The following is an 18,327-nucleotide window of genomic DNA, read 5'->3' as shown; positions in this document are numbered from 1 at the left end:
TATATACATATATATGTATAACAAAATCACTTTGCTGTACACCTGAAACTAATACAATATTATAAATTAACTGTACTTCAATTTTTTAAAAAAGCCCTGGAAAAAACCACAGATTAGAATTTTTAATAAGTGCTATCAACATAGGTGCACAAATATCTCTTCAAGACCCTGCTTTCAATTGTTCTAGATTTATACCCAGAAGTAGAATTCCTGGATCATATGGTAGTTCTATTTTTATTTTTATTTTTTTGGATCTCCATATTGCTTTCCATAGCAGCTGTACCATTTTATGTTATTTTTTGTTTTTTTGATAGTAGCTATCCTAATGAGTGTGGTATGGTGTCTCATTGTGGTTTTGATTTGTAATTCTTTAATGATAGTGATGTAGAGCGTCTTTTCATGTGCTTGTTGTCCATTTGTGTATCTTTTTTGAAAAATGTCTGTCCATATACTTTGTCCAGTTTTTAATCAGTTTTCTTTTTAGTTGTTGGAGTTCTTTATATATTCTGGATATTAGCCTCTTATCAGATATATGATTTGCATATATTCTCTCCCATTCCATTGATTGCTTTTTCACTCTGTTGATTTTGTCTTTAGCCTACAAGGTATTTTTAATGATCTGATTTGGTATAAGATGTTATACTAGTAATCATGGAAATACAAATTACAATAATGGTGATATACAATATTTCCCCATTAGATCAACTTTTGCCTAGAATATGGGAAAACAGATACCTTCTTACATTGCTGGGAAGTGTAAATTGGTACAGCCACTTTTGAAGGCAAGTTGGCTCTATCAATTTAATTTAAAATATTTCTGCCCTATGAACTAACTATTCCATTTCTTAAAAAATACTCACATATATAGAGAGAGATATGTACATGGCTGTTTATTACATCATTTTTAATTGGAAAAAAGGGGAAAAGTCTTAAAATACCAACAGTAGCATAATTAATGAACTATGAGAGTGAGGTTGATACATATGTACTATCATGGATAAATCTCTCAAACATGATTGAATATAAAAAGTAAATTGCAGAATATTACAGTTAATTTGATACCATTTGTGTTAAAATAAAGCAGACACAAAGCAGTATTATATATTTTCTGTTGGTACATACATGTTTTATGAATAAATTCAGAAAGTTCCAGAAATGATAATAGTGGCTGCCAGAAGGACTGGAGTTGGTCCTTATAACCCTATAATGTGTTTTTAATTTCATAAGGGAAATGGATTTCATATATTACCAAGTTCTCTTAGACATATGTATGTGTTTTAAATCCAAAGGTGTTACAATAGTTCCCCCCTTATCCACAGGGGATATGTTCTAAGACCCTGAAACTGCAGATAGTACTGAACCCTGTATGTAACTATATTTTTTCCTATACATACATATATACTTACCTATGATAAAGTTTAATTTATAAATTAGGCACAGTAATAGAGTAATAACAATAACCAATATAAAATAGAACAATTAAAACAATATACTGTAATAAAAGTTATATGAATATAGTCTCTGTCTCAAAATACTGTACGAATTTATCTTTTCTATCTTAGCTAAGCACTTACCATGTACTGTGGCCATTTTTTTCAATTGAGGTGGGACAGCAAAATTAGCATGAATTTCTTTTTTCTTTTTCAAGATTTCATGAAGATTCATTCTTACCATAGATCTTAGCAACCTCAGCATATGATTTTTTTTTATTAAGTTGAGAACTTTCATCTGTTCACTTAAAGGAAATACATTGTGGCTTCTCTGTGGCATATCTGAATTGCCAGCATTACTACTCTTGTGTTTCTGGGCCATTATTAAGTAAAATAAGGGTTACTTGACCATAAGCACTATGATACCACAGCAGTCGATCTGATAACTGAGAAGGCTAAGTGACTACTGGGTGGGATACGCTGGACAAAAGGATGATTCACATACTGGGTGGGATAGTGAGAAATTTCATCACACTGCTCAGAGTGGCATGCAATGTAGAATTTTTGAATTGTTTATTTCTGGAATTTTCCATTTAGTATTTTCAGACTGCAGTTGACCATGGGTAACTGAAACTATGGAAAACAAAGCTATGGACAAGGGGGAACTACTGTATAGCTAAACAGATATTTAAGAATTTGTCCTAAAATTTGGGCAGTAGTTTGGTGGAGTGAACACTATCCAGGATCTGGCTCTTGGTTTTGCAAACTCAAATTGAATTTTTAACGGTGTAGCCAGAATTTATCTAGCTCTGGAGACTTTGTGCACACTCACCAAACTATAAAAATCCATGGACATTTGTAGCCCAAGAGCTAATCTGTTGATTCACTGATTTAAGATATTTTACTGCTAAGGAGTCCAGAGTAATCATATCCACTAATCAGTATACCCTCTCTCCTTATGGGAAAGTCTAAAAATTTACTGTTAGAAGGGTTACTGTGAATATAGAATTGAAGCAAGGGAGTTGGGTTATTTTATTGGTTGATGTCTTTAAGTTACAATTGTCTTATACAAGCCAATCTCCATTAAAGGATTACCCTCTGAGGGGACCTAAATGCTTACATCTGTTGGTCAACATCTTTTTCCTGGACTTAGACTTTCTATTTTCCACAAGTATAATTATTATCACATAAAGAAAGATATAATGCAGATGAGTAGCTTGTAGATTCTTTACCTTAGCAATTCTGGTGTTATCTTAAGCATACCGTGATCTCATGACAGAGAACAGAGAAATGTGGTGCTTATCAGTAAACATTTATGAACATTTTAGAATGGACTATTTCTGCATATTGGTACCATTTTGTATTGGTTTTCACTACAGTAGAGCACTATCTTATCCTGATCTTTCTTTTCTCCAAATTGAGAATGTGCTCTAGGGGGAGGGTGTAGCTCAAGCAGTAGAGCACATGCTTATCACGTGTGAGGCTCGGGGTTCAATCCCCAGCACCTCCTCTAAAAATAAGTAAGTAAACCTACTTACCTCCCCCTGCCAAAAACAAAAAAGAGAGAGAGAGAATGTGCTCTATTTGGAGCTTACGTAAGTTGCATAAGACACTTTTAGTTCTTATAATTGTATTCTTTGCAAATATGTGAGCAGATTAAAGTGACTGTGGTATGGGAAATTTTCCGTTCTAAAGGAGTAAAATGTAGATTTTTTTTAGCTAGAAATTTATACTTGGTCAGTAAAGTGTACTAGTTAAGGGCACAAGTAGCCTTGGGTTTGAATCCTGGCTCCATCACTTGACTTTCCTTTGGCAAATCACTTAACATACCTAAACCTAGGCTTCCTCATCTTTGTAAAATGCCTAAATTTCCAGATAATATTTGCCACTAAGATTATTTCCTTGGTAATTTATATTTTCATGGAATACTTTTTATTCAGCTAAACATGAATTCAGCTCCAACTTTCATCAACTTTCCTGCAAAAGGAAAACCCAAAAGAGGTGATACATATGAGTTGCAGGTGCGTGGTTTTTCAGCTGAGCAGATTGCCCGGTGGATTGCTGACAGAACTGATGTCAATGTAAGTTTCCTTGCTTTGCAGAAAGTTACTTTGCCATTATCCACTTTGAATCTTTCTGGGAGGTCCTAATTGATCTTGTCCCCATATCACTGAGGTGGTAGTAGTTTGTCACACTCTTCATGAATAACATTTAACAGAATCATCCTGATGAAAGAGTGAAGTTACAAAACATCCTCTATTAATTCAGCATGGAGTGAGTACACATTTGTTTGTTTGTTTGTTTGTTTATCAGTTTGTTTAGTGGAGTAAGGTAATTCAGTTTATTTATTTATTCTTAGAGGAGGTACTGGAGATTGAACCCAGGACCTTAGAGTGCTTAGCATGCACTCTACCACTTTATCTCTGCCTTCCCGCTAAGTACACATGTTTTTTAAATGGAGGTACTGAGGATTGAACCCAGGATCAGTTGCATGCTAGGTATGTGCTCTACCACTGAGCTATACTCACCCCTACCCAATTCAGCATGGAAACCACTCTTTTGACATTTTTAAGTCCATGGACTTTATAGTTGTACTCGGCAAATACTTCTTAATCTAAAAGATGTTAGGTTGTGCATAAAGAGAATATTGTATCCATCCCATTTTAGAATACACTGTAGACTATTTTCATTAGGATGAAAAGAAAAAGTGTAATTTTTCTTGAAAATAACCACACTAATTTTGATTGTTTTTATTTCAAACTATTTTGACCTATATAATTAATGAGTAAATTTCATGCTTTAAAATGTTTTTGTCTATTTTCCATTAGATTAGAGTAATTAGACCCCCAAATTATGCTGGACCCCTTATGTTGGGATTGCTTTTGGCTGTTATTGGTGGACTTGTGTATCTTCGAAGAAGCAATATGGAATTTCTCTTCAATAAAACTGGATGGGCTTTTGCAGCTCTGGTGAGTGAATTTTAGAATGAAAATCGTTTGAATAAAATTCTTAATATGATATTGTTAGGTGGTATTTTGTTTATTCTTATCTGTGGGAAACAATTTTTGTATGTATTTATTTTATGCCTTAAAATCAGTGTGATTCCTCCATTATGGCTTTAGGACGTCCAGAGCTTGAAGCAACTGATTGTACCCAGGTTTTTTCAACCAGAGAGACTATCACCCCTATGAAAATCTCTAGTTCTCTTGAATATATTCTTCTAAAAGCCTTTTCAATATTCAATTTTAAACTTACGTCAGCTTATTTGCAATTTTAAAATAGTGTTTTCCTTTCAAAGTAAATAGTATTAATTCTTCTGATCCTTGTGGTGAAATAGAAGCCTTAATCAAGAAATCATTTATCTGAAAAAAATTTTTCTTCATATATTACTTGAGAGGATGCACTTTTCATATACATGTTAGTCTAACAAGGTGGGAACAGCTACATGGTGTTATATGAGTATTTCATTACTTTTTGTTTCCTAGTGTTTTGTGCTTGCTATGACATCTGGTCAAATGTGGAACCATATAAGAGGACCACCATATGCTCATAAGAATCCCCACACAGGACATGTGGTAAGGAAGTCCAGGATTTCTTTCCATTGTATACCAAAGTTAATCTTAATGATTATTATCCTGTGGATCAGTGCCAGCACATAAATGAACTAGATTTAGTTTTGACTTTTCAATCTCTGTGTTAATGAGCTTCAATTGCTGAAAAGACTGTGTAGTACTCTTAAAAGTGGGAAATTCCTTATCCCATTTCATGAGTTCCTTTAAGTAAGCTGGCTAACAATAAAAGTTGGCCTTCACCTAAATAGAATAATTGATCAAGTACTTGAGCATCTACTGTTTCTAGGCACTGTGCTAGGTATTATTAGATAGAGTGATAAGAAAAACATAGTCGCTGTTTTCATGGAGTTTATATTATTGTACTTCATGGCCTTGTACACTGAAATACTAGTTTTCTCATATATTCTGTTGTTGAAAACATAGTATAAGTACAGTGAATAAGTACAAATATAAGTACAAATAATAAATAACACAGAAATGGCTTTCATTTTAGTCAAACTTATTTATTGATGAATGCCACAGATCCAGTGCTTATATACATTGGCTAAATTAATAATTTCATAGTGTTTGAAAATAGCCCACTTTAGGATTAAAATACTAAAATTTAATGTATATTTAAAGATTAAATTTTCTCTTTTTCCCCCCCCTAGAATTATATCCATGGAAGCAGCCAAGCCCAGTTTGTTGCTGAAACACACATTGTCCTTCTGTTTAGTATCCTCCTTATAATAAGTTCTTGGGACTGTGTTTTAATTTGCCTATTTTCTCACATCCTAGTATTGTCTCTGCAGCATTTAGTTGAGGCTGCTCTCTTATTAATGCAAGTCGTAACATCTTTGGAATCATATTACTGTGTCATCTGTCTTTGCCCAATCAGCTAAAGACCACCAGGGACAAACCTGCAGTCTGATAAAGCCAAGTTTATTAGATCATTGCTACAAGAGAAACTACACATCAGAGGAACCATGGAACATCTTACCTTAGGAAAGATAGAGTTGTTACAGGTTTGAGGAAAGGTGGAGCTTAGATGAAATATAAATGAAGCAATGTTTTGTTGAGCTCAAAGCAAAGCCATGCTAAGTATAAAGCGGTCAGCATCAGGTCTGGACTATCAAGTGGACCCAGGTTTCTGTTTCCTGGAAACTACAGTATTCAGCTAAATGTGGGATTTTTGCCTTCAGAAACTCCTTTTTTGAAGCTCTGTACTTTGATTGTAAATTTAGGATACTTGGAAACTGTACTTGTAAATTGAATGACTTAGATCCTCCAGGCAAGAATGGAATGTTTTCTTCTTACTGATATAATTTGAATCAGCCTATGATTTTAAGGAACAGTGTTCTTCATTGAGTAAGAAAACAGTAGTTGCTCAAAGACAGGGGTTATTTTGACATTTTACAGCTGCAGCGTGCCCTAGGGAGAAATATTATTTCCTGTGAACTATGTAGCTACTTTATATATGTGTTGTCCCATCCTCTTGAATGACAGGGCAGATTTTTACTTTTTCACATCTGAAAATTGATGCTTCTATAAGCTGCAAGGATAGGTAACAGTGATACCAGATAGGCAGAGTCTAAATTTCTTAGTATTACTAAACACAGTTTACCTACCTGAATACATAAGCAGTGACTTTGTGGAACAAATCGACAAAGTGAACAAATGTAATGTTCCTAGAGATGTGCTTCTCAGCCAAGGGGTCCTGACATTGACATATGGGAATCAGTTGTAGCCCAGGCTATTAGAGAATCTGCCCAGTGACTTAATGGTAATGTCATTTGCTCTGCCTTGTCATCCCATCATCTAAATGACTTAGAGGAGTTCTATTTTTTGTTGTTATAGATATACTTTGCATACAATTTGGTTTCTTAATGTATTATAAGTATTTAATATATCATGTATGGCCTTTATTGTTACAAAAGTGTATGAGAATTACAGAGAAATAAGAAAATATAGGCAAGGAAAAGGAAAAATAGTCATCATTATCAATGTTTATATAATGAATATATCATAATTCAATTATTCTATTGGTTAATATTACAAAGAATGTTTTCTTGCATATAAAAATAATTGGCATATCTCCAAATTCCCAGAAGTGAAGTTTGAAACAAAGTGTATGACTCTGTTGTTCTTCATATTTCACACAAATTGATTTCCAAAAGGCTTTTGCTTAAAAAGTGTAAGGAGATTTGCTGCCAGAAATATATATGTGCCCTGATGTCACTGGCAAGTCCTAACCATTGTTATATATTCTCATTTTTTTAAGTGCTAATTCAATAGGCAAAAAAATTGTTTAACTATAGCTTGAGCAATAATAATCACAGTAACTAAAACATTTTCCCACAATTCTTTAATCTTGCTTCATTTTATGCAAATGTCTTTGTCATGTCATATATACTGTACTTTATTCTACTAGCTCTTTTATTTTTTTTTGTAATTGAAGTATATTTGATTTACAATATTGTGTTAGTTTCAGGTGTACGGCATAGTGATTTGGGGTTTTTTTTAAGATTATATTCCATCATAGGTTATTACAAGATACTGAATATAATTCCCTGTGCTGTACAGTAAATCCTTGTTATTTATCTATGTTACATATACTAGTTTGTATCTGTTAATCTCATATCCCTAATTTGTCCCTCCCTCCTCTCCCCTTTCATAACTATAATTTTGTTTTCTATGTCTGGGAGTCTGTTTTCTATTTTATATGTAGATTCATATATATATATATATATATATATATACATATTTGTATATATGTATATACTCCCCTCCCCTACATTTCTTGATTTTGATGTCCTGTTTTACATCTTCATGCTTAGCCTTTTACTGTTTATTGTAGTTATACTCACTTTTACAATTTTTAAATTGTTTTTTAAATTTATACTGGCTTATTTAACTGATCTTAAATCCTTTTATATATTTGCCTTTCCTATTGTGATTTTCCCTTTCCTATAGATTTTGCTTTTTTTTCTATTTAAAGAAGACCCTTCAATATTTCTTTTAGGGTAAGTTTAGTATTGCTTTTAGTTTTCACTTGTTTGAGAAATTCTTTATCTTCTCTATTCTAAACAATAATCTTGCTAGGTAGAGTATCCTAGTTTTCAGGGTTTTCTCTTACAGGACTTTGAATATATCATGCCACTCTCTTCTGGCCTGCAAAGTTTCTGCAGAGAAATCAGCTAGTAGCTTTATGGAGGTTCCCTTGTAAGTGACTCTTTGTTTTTCTCTTGCTGTCTTTAGAATCCTCTCTTTATCTAGTTCCTTGTTATAATGATTGGCATTTCTATCAATAATCTTTCTTAATTCAGTTATCATTTTTATTACCACCTTTTTGAACTCAAAGTCTAGTAGACTGGTGAGTTCTGTTTCATTATTTGTTGTTTCAGGGGATTTCTCTTGTTCTTTTAATTGGGAGTAGTTCCTCTGCCTTTTTATTTTACATAACTGTCTCTGTCTCTCTGAATTTAGGAGAAACAGTTATCTACTATGGTCTTGAAGGGCTGTTTTTATGTGGGAACATCCCTGTGTAGACTGTGTATATCCAGTGTTTTTGTTGCGAAGGTGGTTTTGGTATGGATGCCAGCTATATCTTTTCTCAGGGGTCCTTATCCTCTTGATACATGATGTGGTTGGTGTTGGAGTATCTAGAGCCTGTGCTGCATACAAGGTGGGGCTTCTGCTCTGTTCCAGGGCTGTCACTGCCCTGTCAGGGGTAGTGTCTGCTCCCACTTGTTGGAGTAGAAGCCCTCAGGGTGAGATGCAATCAGGGTTCATTGCCCTTGAGTGCATACCCTGCCCCAGAGGAAGTGATTGCTGAAGCAGGTGAGGCCTGTGTGTCATAGAGGCCCTCCCTGTGCACCATCTGTGTAAGTGTCTGCAGTTCCATCCAGAAGCAGCACAAGGTTGCGTCCCTTTGTTGTTTGTCCCAGATCTAGTGCAAAGCTGTGGTGTGTAGTAGGCTGGGGCTGAGGGTTGGGGCATTGTGGCAACAGGAAATGAGGTAGCCATGTTGCCACCTATGATCTAGGTTGCCTCTGTGGCAGTCTTCTCCCAGGGCCTGTCTGCCCAAGATTAAGCACTTAGCCACTGTGTGTTCTTGTGGTGCCACCCCAGGCACCCCTTTCTGTCTATGCATAGCTAGACAGTCTTTGCTCAGATCTCACACCAAGTTGTGGTGTGGAGTGGACACAGCCAGGGCGTTCACCCCTTCAAATTTGGATTTGTGGCTAGGCGGCAGCCACCAGCTCTCTCCTCCCTGATTGTCAGCAAGCTATCATGCGCGTTGCTTGCAAGTGGAGTCTAGGCTTCCGCAGCCCTTCTGTCTCAGCGGATTTCCCAGCAGGCAAGGAGGCTTGTCTGCGCAGCACCCCAGGACTGGGATGCCCATACTGTGGCTCGACCTGCTCACTCCCCAGGGTGACAGTCCACCCATGTGGACCGTCTCTTCTTTACAGATCCCTCCCAGGGGTGCACGTCCTGACCCTACACCTTTTTTCCCCATCCTACCTAGTTATGTGGAAATCTTTCTTGCAGTTTTGGTTGTATAACAGTTCTTCTGCCAGTCTCCAGTTAGTTTTCCATGAAAATTTTTCCACATGTAGATGTATTTTTGATGTGTTTGTTGGGGGAGGTGCACTCTACATCTTACTACTCCGCCATCTTGAACCCCAAACCTACTAGCTCATTAAATAGCCTAGTTCTTGTATCTTATGGAATAGCACCTCCTCTACTTTCTATTCAGTTCTCTCAGGGTAACCTGTAATCATGATTAGGTAATTATTTATTATTTATTATTTATTTTATTGTTTGTATCCCCCACTATAGTGTAAACTTGTCCAAGGAATGGCCTATATTTCCTCTAACTTTGTAACCTCAACTGATTGTGTCTGCCATATAATAAGCAGCGTTAGTAAAAGTTTAAAGCATCTGTAAATGAAATGAAACACTACATATTGAAGTGCATCATGAGAACAACAGGACACAAAGACTTTGGTGGTATACTGTAAGATGGAAAGCACCTTCAAAGAAAAAAACATATAGACAAAAACAAACATATATACAAACATATATACAAAAACAAATATATACATATGTACAGAAACAAACCATTTAAAAACAAAACTCTCAACCATTGGAGTACCATATAACCAAAGCCTATAGACATGATCAATCTTTATACATACCTGCGTATAAAGAACACTAGTAAGAAAAAGTAATCACTGGAGAAGATGACTATGTTAAGCAACAAAAAACATGAATGGGTATCATCCCCAACAAGAGGCTATTGAAGAGAAGTGTAAGATCATAGTGAAGGGATGAATAGACAGATTTAGAGCCAATTATAAATTCAGGCCTTATCTGAACACCTATTTTTCTCTTTCTGCTTGCCCACATGTGGTAGCATACAATGTGGATGTACATAATTAATTATGAGCATTTTAAACTGCTGTTTGTATTCCCCAAACAGCAGGGTGAATCTCTCTTTTCTACTACAACGCATTCTGTTTGCTTTAAAATTTGATTTTTCTTATTTTACTGTTCAACCATGCCATGTGTTACCTATTTGCATGAGTAGGTCTATTTTGTATTTATGTAGCTTCTATATTAAACTGAATAAAAGTGAGGTCATAGAATGTGGGATTTTATTTTTCATTAGAATAAGACAATTTAGGTAGGTTAGTAATAATTTGTGCTTTAAAGGTTAATTGTTGAAATTCTGGAAAATATTTAAGAAGTTTTTTTTTAAATAAAAATTATTTGCTTTTCTCTATAAATGGTATACACTTCAAATGTGTTCTTTTTTGGAGGGTAGTTGAAATAATTCAAAATGGCTATTTAACTTTTTTAAAATATGTAAGAGATTGGAGCAATAGTTGGAAGAATATTCCAGAAGGTTATTTCAATTCTAGAGGAAAATTCATACTTCATCTATTAGTTATAGTGGGACATTTGTTTAAAATACCAGTTTTTATTTGTGCAAATTAAGTAATTTTCCAACCATAATATTTTTTTATCTTCATAGTAATTAATTGTCTTACTCTATAGATACAAGATTACTTATTTAGTTACAATTTTTTTGTAATTAGGAGTTGAAGACTTAGGGGGAGGGTATAGCTCAGTGGTAGAGTGTGTGCTTGGCATGCATGAGGTCCTGGGTTCAATCCCTAGTACCTCCATTAAAATAAATAAGTAAACCTAATTACCTCCCCCCAAAAAAAATTTAAAAAAAAGAGTTGGAAGTTTATATATTTATTCATCCTATATTATTCTAGGAATATTAAAGTTGTATGTCCTTTTTATCTGTGTGAATTTCTCCTTAAACAATTTTCTAAGATGGTGGGGTTACCTTAGGGATGGTGCTTTTATGTGAAGCTGCTACGTCTGACATGGATATTGGAAAGCGAAAGAGTAAGTCTAATCATATGCCATAATGTAGCAATTTTTGCCTTTAATACAGAAAAAAAGTGTCCGCTTAATCACTTCCCCCCATAGTTATGTTATCTTACTTCTTTATTATTATGAAAGTAAAATGTGCTCATTGTAGAAAATGGAGGAGAATGAAACATTTGGAGGGAGAGCTACCCATTATTCCACTATTGAAAAGCTAATATTTTAATGTTGTAATATAGTTCTTTCCATTTGTTAAAACATCTTTTCAGCTGTATGTATAACATTTTAAATTTTATACCCCCCTTTAATTGGAGTTAAAATATTTCACTTTTTCCTATATGTGATTTTTAATTTATACTCTATTCTGTAATTTACTTAACCATTCTGATTCTGTTAAATGTTTAATTTTTTCTAGCTTTCATTATAATAATATTTATTTAGTGACTATTATGGTGTATATTACGTTTATCTTCATTTCATATTAATTCCTTAAAGTAGAATGACTTTGTGGTCCAGTGTATGTTTTCAATTATCTTGCTGTTTGAAGCCAATGATGCCAAATTCTTCCCTCCCCCTCAAATGTTTTAATAATTTAGACTCTTACCAGTGGTATTTCAGAATGCTTGTTTCACTGTAACTTTATCAACATTAGATAACCTCACTAAAAATGTGTGTGTGTATACTTGCTAATCACATAAGGAGGAAATGTCATTTTCTGCGTATTTGGTGTTTAGTGAAGTTGAATACTTTCTTAGGTGTTTATTAGCTGTTTGTGTTTTCCCTTTTGTGAAATGTCTTTTTGTCTTTTGATACTTACGTATTAGAGTCTTATTCCTTTCCCTATTTGTTTGCATGGACTTTTTATATATTAGGATATTCACACACTGGTATCTGTTACAAAGAAATGCTAAAAATGTAATTTAATTTATTTAACATGAAATCAGTTTAAGTCAGAGTTTCCCTTTTATGGTTAAAAAGTTAAATGTCATCAAAATTAACCTAACTTGATACATCTATTCACTCTTCCTTCTAGAAAAAAAATGATGACATTGGATTTTAAATTTGGGAGATACTTATTTTGCTGAATAAAAATTAATTTTTACATATTAGAAAAATGGAACTAATGTATCAATTTTTTTATCCAGTCAGTATGCATCCTTTCATTTCCTGGCTTTTGAAAAATTACCTATTTCAGTATTCATTATTGGGGAAAGGTCATCTGGGTCTTATACTGCTGGCATGAATTTAAATTGTAAAACATTTTGCTGACATATATTAAAATAGTCACGATTTAATCTTCTAAGATTATAAACTAATGAAATAATCACAAATAATAATAATAAATATTTCTTCGGCACTTATTATGTGCCAGGAACTCCCCTAAGCACTTTTAGGTATTTGGAAAAAGTAGAATACAAACATATATTCAGAGTGAAACTGTGTATATACATGTATGTGTGCATTTGATTAGGGGAAAAAAAGGCTTCTACAATGAGCATGTGTTAATACTCATAAAAAGTACGTTTGATGTTTACATTTTAGCCCCTAATGATATTGTGTGAAGATTTAAAAAGGAAAAACCATTATTCTCCAAGTATAACAAAACTAAAGTCATTTTTAGTATTGGCCAATAAATGTTTCCCTGGAGCTTCCACTGTTGTAGCACACATGCTTTCCCACTCCCCTACCTCTGTGCTCCTTACCCAGTCTTAGTCCAGAGACTCAAAGAACCTCAATTTATGGGAATCATACTTGAGCATTGCAGGATCAGCATCTAGAATTAAAGTTGTTAACTGCTATGCTAAACAAGAGCATATGGGATTAATGGAGAGAACTGTGAATTTAGGGCTAAGAATCAGGGTTTTTCCCCCTCATTATTCAAATGAGGAATCCATATTGAAGGAGTTCTTCATACAAGCAGTGTAATTACCTGTACATGAATAAAGTAGTTTCAAGTGAAGCTGTCACAATGATATCAGATGTCTTTAGGTCAGTATTTATTATTAATAATATAGTAAGGCCATATTAAGGCTTTAAAAGAAGTTTAGTGAGAGTGATTTTCTTGTCAGTAGTAAAACAGTGTTTCTAAATTCTTGACTGTGACAGCTTTAATGAAATTCAGTATTTCAATTAAACTGCACAAGTATGTAAATGGAACTGTTGTATTGTAATGGAGCAAATTAAAGGAGAAGGTAGACTCCTGAAGATATAAGAATGGGGATGAATTTTGTTACAAAGTTGAGATTTACCAGTAAATTATAGCCCTTGCTTTTCACTATTGGAAGTGTAGCCTAAAATTTATGCTCTGACTATTATGCTTAACATGCTCATTTTACTCTCTTTTTATTTTTCTATAGTAATGTGTGTAGCTGGTATTGGACTCGTTGTATTATTCTTCAGCTGGATGCTCTCTATTTTCAGATCTAAATATCATGGATATCCATATAGGTATGATTATTTTTCATTTATATAGTGATTAGCTATTCTTACAATGATTGGAATTCATGTTGCTTTATAATATTTTTTCACTTTACCTCCAAAGTATTCTAGCTTCTAAAGCAAAGAGATAGGCTTTAATATAGGTATGTCACATGTAGAAATTAAGATAATTATGATACAGTGAGCAATAGTATGTGATTTCTGTTCTCAGGGATATCATTCAGGGGTATTCTGACATCACCTAATTTAACCTAGAAATCCATCGAACACGTAATGATTAGAACATTTTATACAGTGTCTACTCACACAGTTCATTGTCTGCATACTTTACATCTTCTTGAGGACAAAATTATTCTTTAATTTTTTTTAACTTTTAACTTATACTTTCAGGTTCTTTAGATGGCATAAACAGAACACTTGATTAGAATCCAGTTTGTAGAATGTATAATAAGAAGAATGTTTAAGAAGGTCTAATTGGCTTGAAATGTTCATAGAGATCTCTAAGGCTCAGGGAAGTAATTACTCTCCTGGTTATAAGTTCTAGGTTTTACTCTCTTAATAGCCAAGAGAAATGTACCTGTATATAATGGGAATGTTACAAGATAGTTTTATAATCTGAGTGCCATTTACTATAATTCCTATTCTTTTAATACAGCATTGTCCTGTTGTATAAAGGACTATGAACACTAAAAGTAAAGTATATCAAGTGATATTTTTGAGACACAAATTCATTCTTCATATTATTTTTATTAGATAGTTTTGAGCAACTCCCTGGTTGGTTCATTATAGGTAACATTCCTAAATGTATTTTGATCAATGAACAACTTAAATTAATCTTCTTTTGCATTTCTTCCCAGTAAACTTAAAGACCAAAACCTACTCGAACTTTTATCCTTGACTTATAATCTTCCAGCTTTATGCTTTTATTCTTCTGTGCATGTACATTTTAAAATAATTTATCTTCTATAAAATGCTAACTAGAATGCAGGAGTAATCTTGCTGGGACTGCTTACTTATTTTATCACCATGGTTGATTCAATTATTAATTAGTGTCTCTCTTCAGGAGATACTTTAACTTGAAGTCATGTCTGTTTCCTTTTCTCCTAAGACTACCTCAATATCTCAGTATTTCACACTTTTTGTTATTGGTGCTCAAAGTTTAGTATACATGTACCCAAACATTCTTTGATCTGTTAAAAATCAACATATTCATTAGAAGTAAACACTACTTTTCTTTCAGAGACTAATAGATTGATGTATGTTTTTGTTTCAGCTTTCTGATGAGTTAAAAAGGATTCCAGAGATATGTAGACACTGGAGTAATGGCAATTGAAAAATGAGAAATGTGCGTGTGAAAAGGATGCAATTTGTGTATTTTGTATTACCTCTTTTTTTAAGTGATTAATATAGTTAATCATTCAACCAAAGAAGATGTATATAGTGCCTTAACAAGCAATTTTCTGTCAAAATCATGAAGTATTTGAATACAATTCTCTTAACCTTCCCTTCCCGGTAAACTTTATGGAAAATTTAATTTAGTTGAATTAAATATTTTATAAAAATTTTAAAACTACTACTTCATTTTAATTAGAACAAAGTTCAGAACTGCTTTAGTTATTAACTTTTGGCAATCTGATTTTTTTGTTATCTTATCCAAAGGTGAGGGAAAAAGTCGTGACCAGATGTTCCTGCATATGCCTGTTACAGATAATAGCATCAGGAATCCATTCTTAGCTTTTCCATCTTTGCATGGGTGTGTATACTTTCCACATCTTTCCTTTTGGGAAAGAAATCATATGTGCTATGTGGTCTTCTGAAAATGGAACACCATTCTTCAGAGTACACATCTAGTCTTTAGGAAGAAAGACTAGCCAGTCCTCCTCTTCCCCCATCTTTCCTCCTGAAATACTGTGGAAACTATGCTTCTTGGTAGCTGTAAACATTAAGAAGTATCTCTGAGTACAGGATTATAACTTCTGCATGAATAGTGTTAACTACCTTTCATTTGGAACAATTTCAGGTTCATTCTGTCTCCCTAGTTTACTTTTATTTAAGGTGGCCCCCTCTCTAATAAAAATGTAGCTTAGCACTAAAATTAGTGTAAATTAAAAATGGTCTAAAATGTTTCTGCAAATTAGAGATTGTCACTTCTTTCATTCGTACGTAAGAGAAAAAGATAGGTTCATCTGGTTAAGTTGATTTCTGTACTACAATTAAAACATATTTCTGTAACCCTTGTGTTAAGGAAAAGGACTCCCCTAGATTGGGAAAATAATTTAATCATGAAATATTAAGTTGTTGCCTATGAATAGAAAGTAAATGGTTCTTGAAAGCTATTCTGTTTTTTGCTGTTATTTTAGCCTTCATTTTCTCACTTTAAGTGGAGAAACAAAGTGATCATTTGAAGTGGTTTTGTTTGAGTTTTTGTCTTTTCTGTCAGTGAAAATAACCATATGTGCTAACCAAATTTCTGTGAAGAATGAACAGAAATGGTTATCATTAGATCTAGCTATAACCTGCCCCATAGTTATGAAGAGTATCCTGAAATACCAGTTATGGAAATATGAGAATTCTGATTGTGAACAAAATTTTAAGGAAATCTTAGAAGTATTACATTAAAATAATACTGTGACTGCCTGATACTATTTACAATTTAATAACTCTCCCATGTGGTCTAGAAGTCTTATATAATAGAATTTTGAAGAAAGAGATGGATATAATTGCCTAAGAAGAAATGTTTTATGTGGGGTTTTTGTTTTTGTTAGTAGATTTGGTGGCTGAGGGAATATAGTTCACCTTTTTACTCTAATGGAGCTCGTTTTTGTTAACTCACCTGTAAATTGTGTGATTCTGGATTCCGTGTCTGCTGTTATACTTGTCTCAGGCCAAATAAATTTATGCTGTGATTCTTATGAGACCTGTATGAATATGCCCTGATTTGTACAGACTGACCAGGGGAATATTACTGCCATGTAATCTATATAGTCCCAGATAATTTGCCATAAGCATCAAAAGAATGTCAGTTTTTTGTATTTGTTTTGTCTCCCTTTCTCTGTAAGGAGAGAAGTTGCATTCTGGCTAAAGTCTGTAGAAAGCAGATTTACTATAGTTAGAATAGTGTTACTTTTGTGGAAATGTTGAAATTAGCTTTCATCTGAAGTGCCTTAAGTAGACTCTTAATTTACTTTTCTAGTAATGGTTTAAATATTATTTGTTATGCATTAAAATGCTATTCAAAAATGGCACAGTGTAGTGGCAAAGATAACCAAATGTCTGGCTGTTTGCTTTTTGATCATATCAATAAACTTTTATAATCTAAATTCTGAGTTTTTGGTTAATATCTAAAGAGAATTGAATGTAAAACACTAAACTAGAATTTCAATATTAGGATATTCCATTTTGAAATTATAATTCAATTTCTTATTGTCGTAATAACAGTGAATTTGATAGGACAATTTACTGAACTATTTCTGTATTGAGATACATTCTTCCACAATTCCATACATTATCCTTCATTAATGTTGTCACCCATTAGATTAGTCAAAACAGCCAAGATAAGTAGATGAATGGCTCTTTTCAATGGTTGGTCTTCATTTTGTCCTAGTCAGTGAACACTGTGATTAGTTAATTCCCTTTTGGTACTAATTGATGTGAAACAGTTACCCAGACAGATTATCAAGTTATATAATACTGGACAGCAGTACATTTGCAAACAAGGAGCAGCAACACAGGACAAGAATTAAAGAGATCTGGCTTTTAAACAACTTTTATTCCTTACTTAGTTCCTCCCTAGCTATGGAACCACAGGTAAGCCATATGAACCCCTCTGGACCTATTTATTTCTTTATTCTAATATGAATGCATTGGATTAAGTCACCTCAGTGTTCCTTCCAGCCCTATTGTTCTATGATGCAAAATATTAAAGATATATTCAAATTTTGGATAGGTATTATTTGTGACATTCAGGTTTGGTGTTGAATTAAATCAATTGAAATGTAGGATATTTTGTAGTCAGTTATCTCAAGAAGCTGGGAAATACTTGTGGAGACCATTATAGCTGAAAATCATTTAATAATATACATTGAAATATTTTTTAGAAAGAATACATTTGAAGCCAATATGTTAATATCACATCTTGATTTAAGTGGGGTTCTGCCCAATTATCAGCAAGGATGAGATCAAAAGCTGTAATAGTTTGCCAATATTAGAGAAAGTCAAAGCCAAAGGGACTGTAGATACCACTTAATCAGTCCCTTCATTTTGACTGCTAGAGAAAACCTGCTGTAGAGACATGAAGCAATTTACTGAAGATTACTCCAAGGAAATGCCTACAGGTTTCCTGTGGCGCTGCACATTTCCTATGAATTAGGTTTCACTTCAGGATGCAAATTACTCCCTGGAGAAATGGAAACTGTAGTCAGTCCACCTTGATTGCTTCCCGACATTTAGATTGCTGGAAGAAGGGTTCTAATTAGAGAAGCATTTCCCCAGTGGGACTG

At 33.7% G+C, this 18,327-nt stretch overlaps 1 protein-coding gene across 2 annotated transcripts in view; it reads left to right on the top strand.

Moving 5' to 3' along the window:
• Positions 1-17,148, top strand: part of MAGT1 (magnesium transporter 1) — a 42,023-nt gene extending 24,875 nt beyond the window's left edge. Inside the window, exons 4-10 of one of the 2 annotated variants that reach the window (XM_006218907.2) lie at positions 3,371-3,511; positions 4,259-4,399; positions 4,916-5,005; positions 5,653-5,716; positions 11,333-11,407; positions 13,747-13,837; positions 15,102-17,148. In XM_006218907.2, coding sequence (XP_006218969.1) covers positions 3,371-3,511; positions 4,259-4,399; positions 4,916-5,005; positions 5,653-5,716; positions 11,333-11,407; positions 13,747-13,837; positions 15,102-15,117 — 618 coding nt within the window. In that variant the 3' untranslated portion in view covers positions 15,118-17,148. The remainder of the gene's footprint in view (positions 1-3,370; positions 3,512-4,258; positions 4,400-4,915; positions 5,006-5,652; positions 5,717-11,332; positions 11,408-13,746; positions 13,838-15,101) is intronic. The other variant, XM_072955853.1, reaches the window with a different exon arrangement.
• Positions 17,149-18,327: the final 1,179 nt, after the last annotated feature.

Source organism: Vicugna pacos, chromosome X, assembly GCF_048564905.1.
Source record: "Vicugna pacos chromosome X, VicPac4, whole genome shotgun sequence".
Lineage (NCBI taxonomy): Eukaryota > Metazoa > Chordata > Mammalia > Artiodactyla > Camelidae > Vicugna > Vicugna pacos.
Note: the sequence above shows the minus strand (reverse complement) of the source record. Positions and strands in the feature narration are given on the sequence as shown.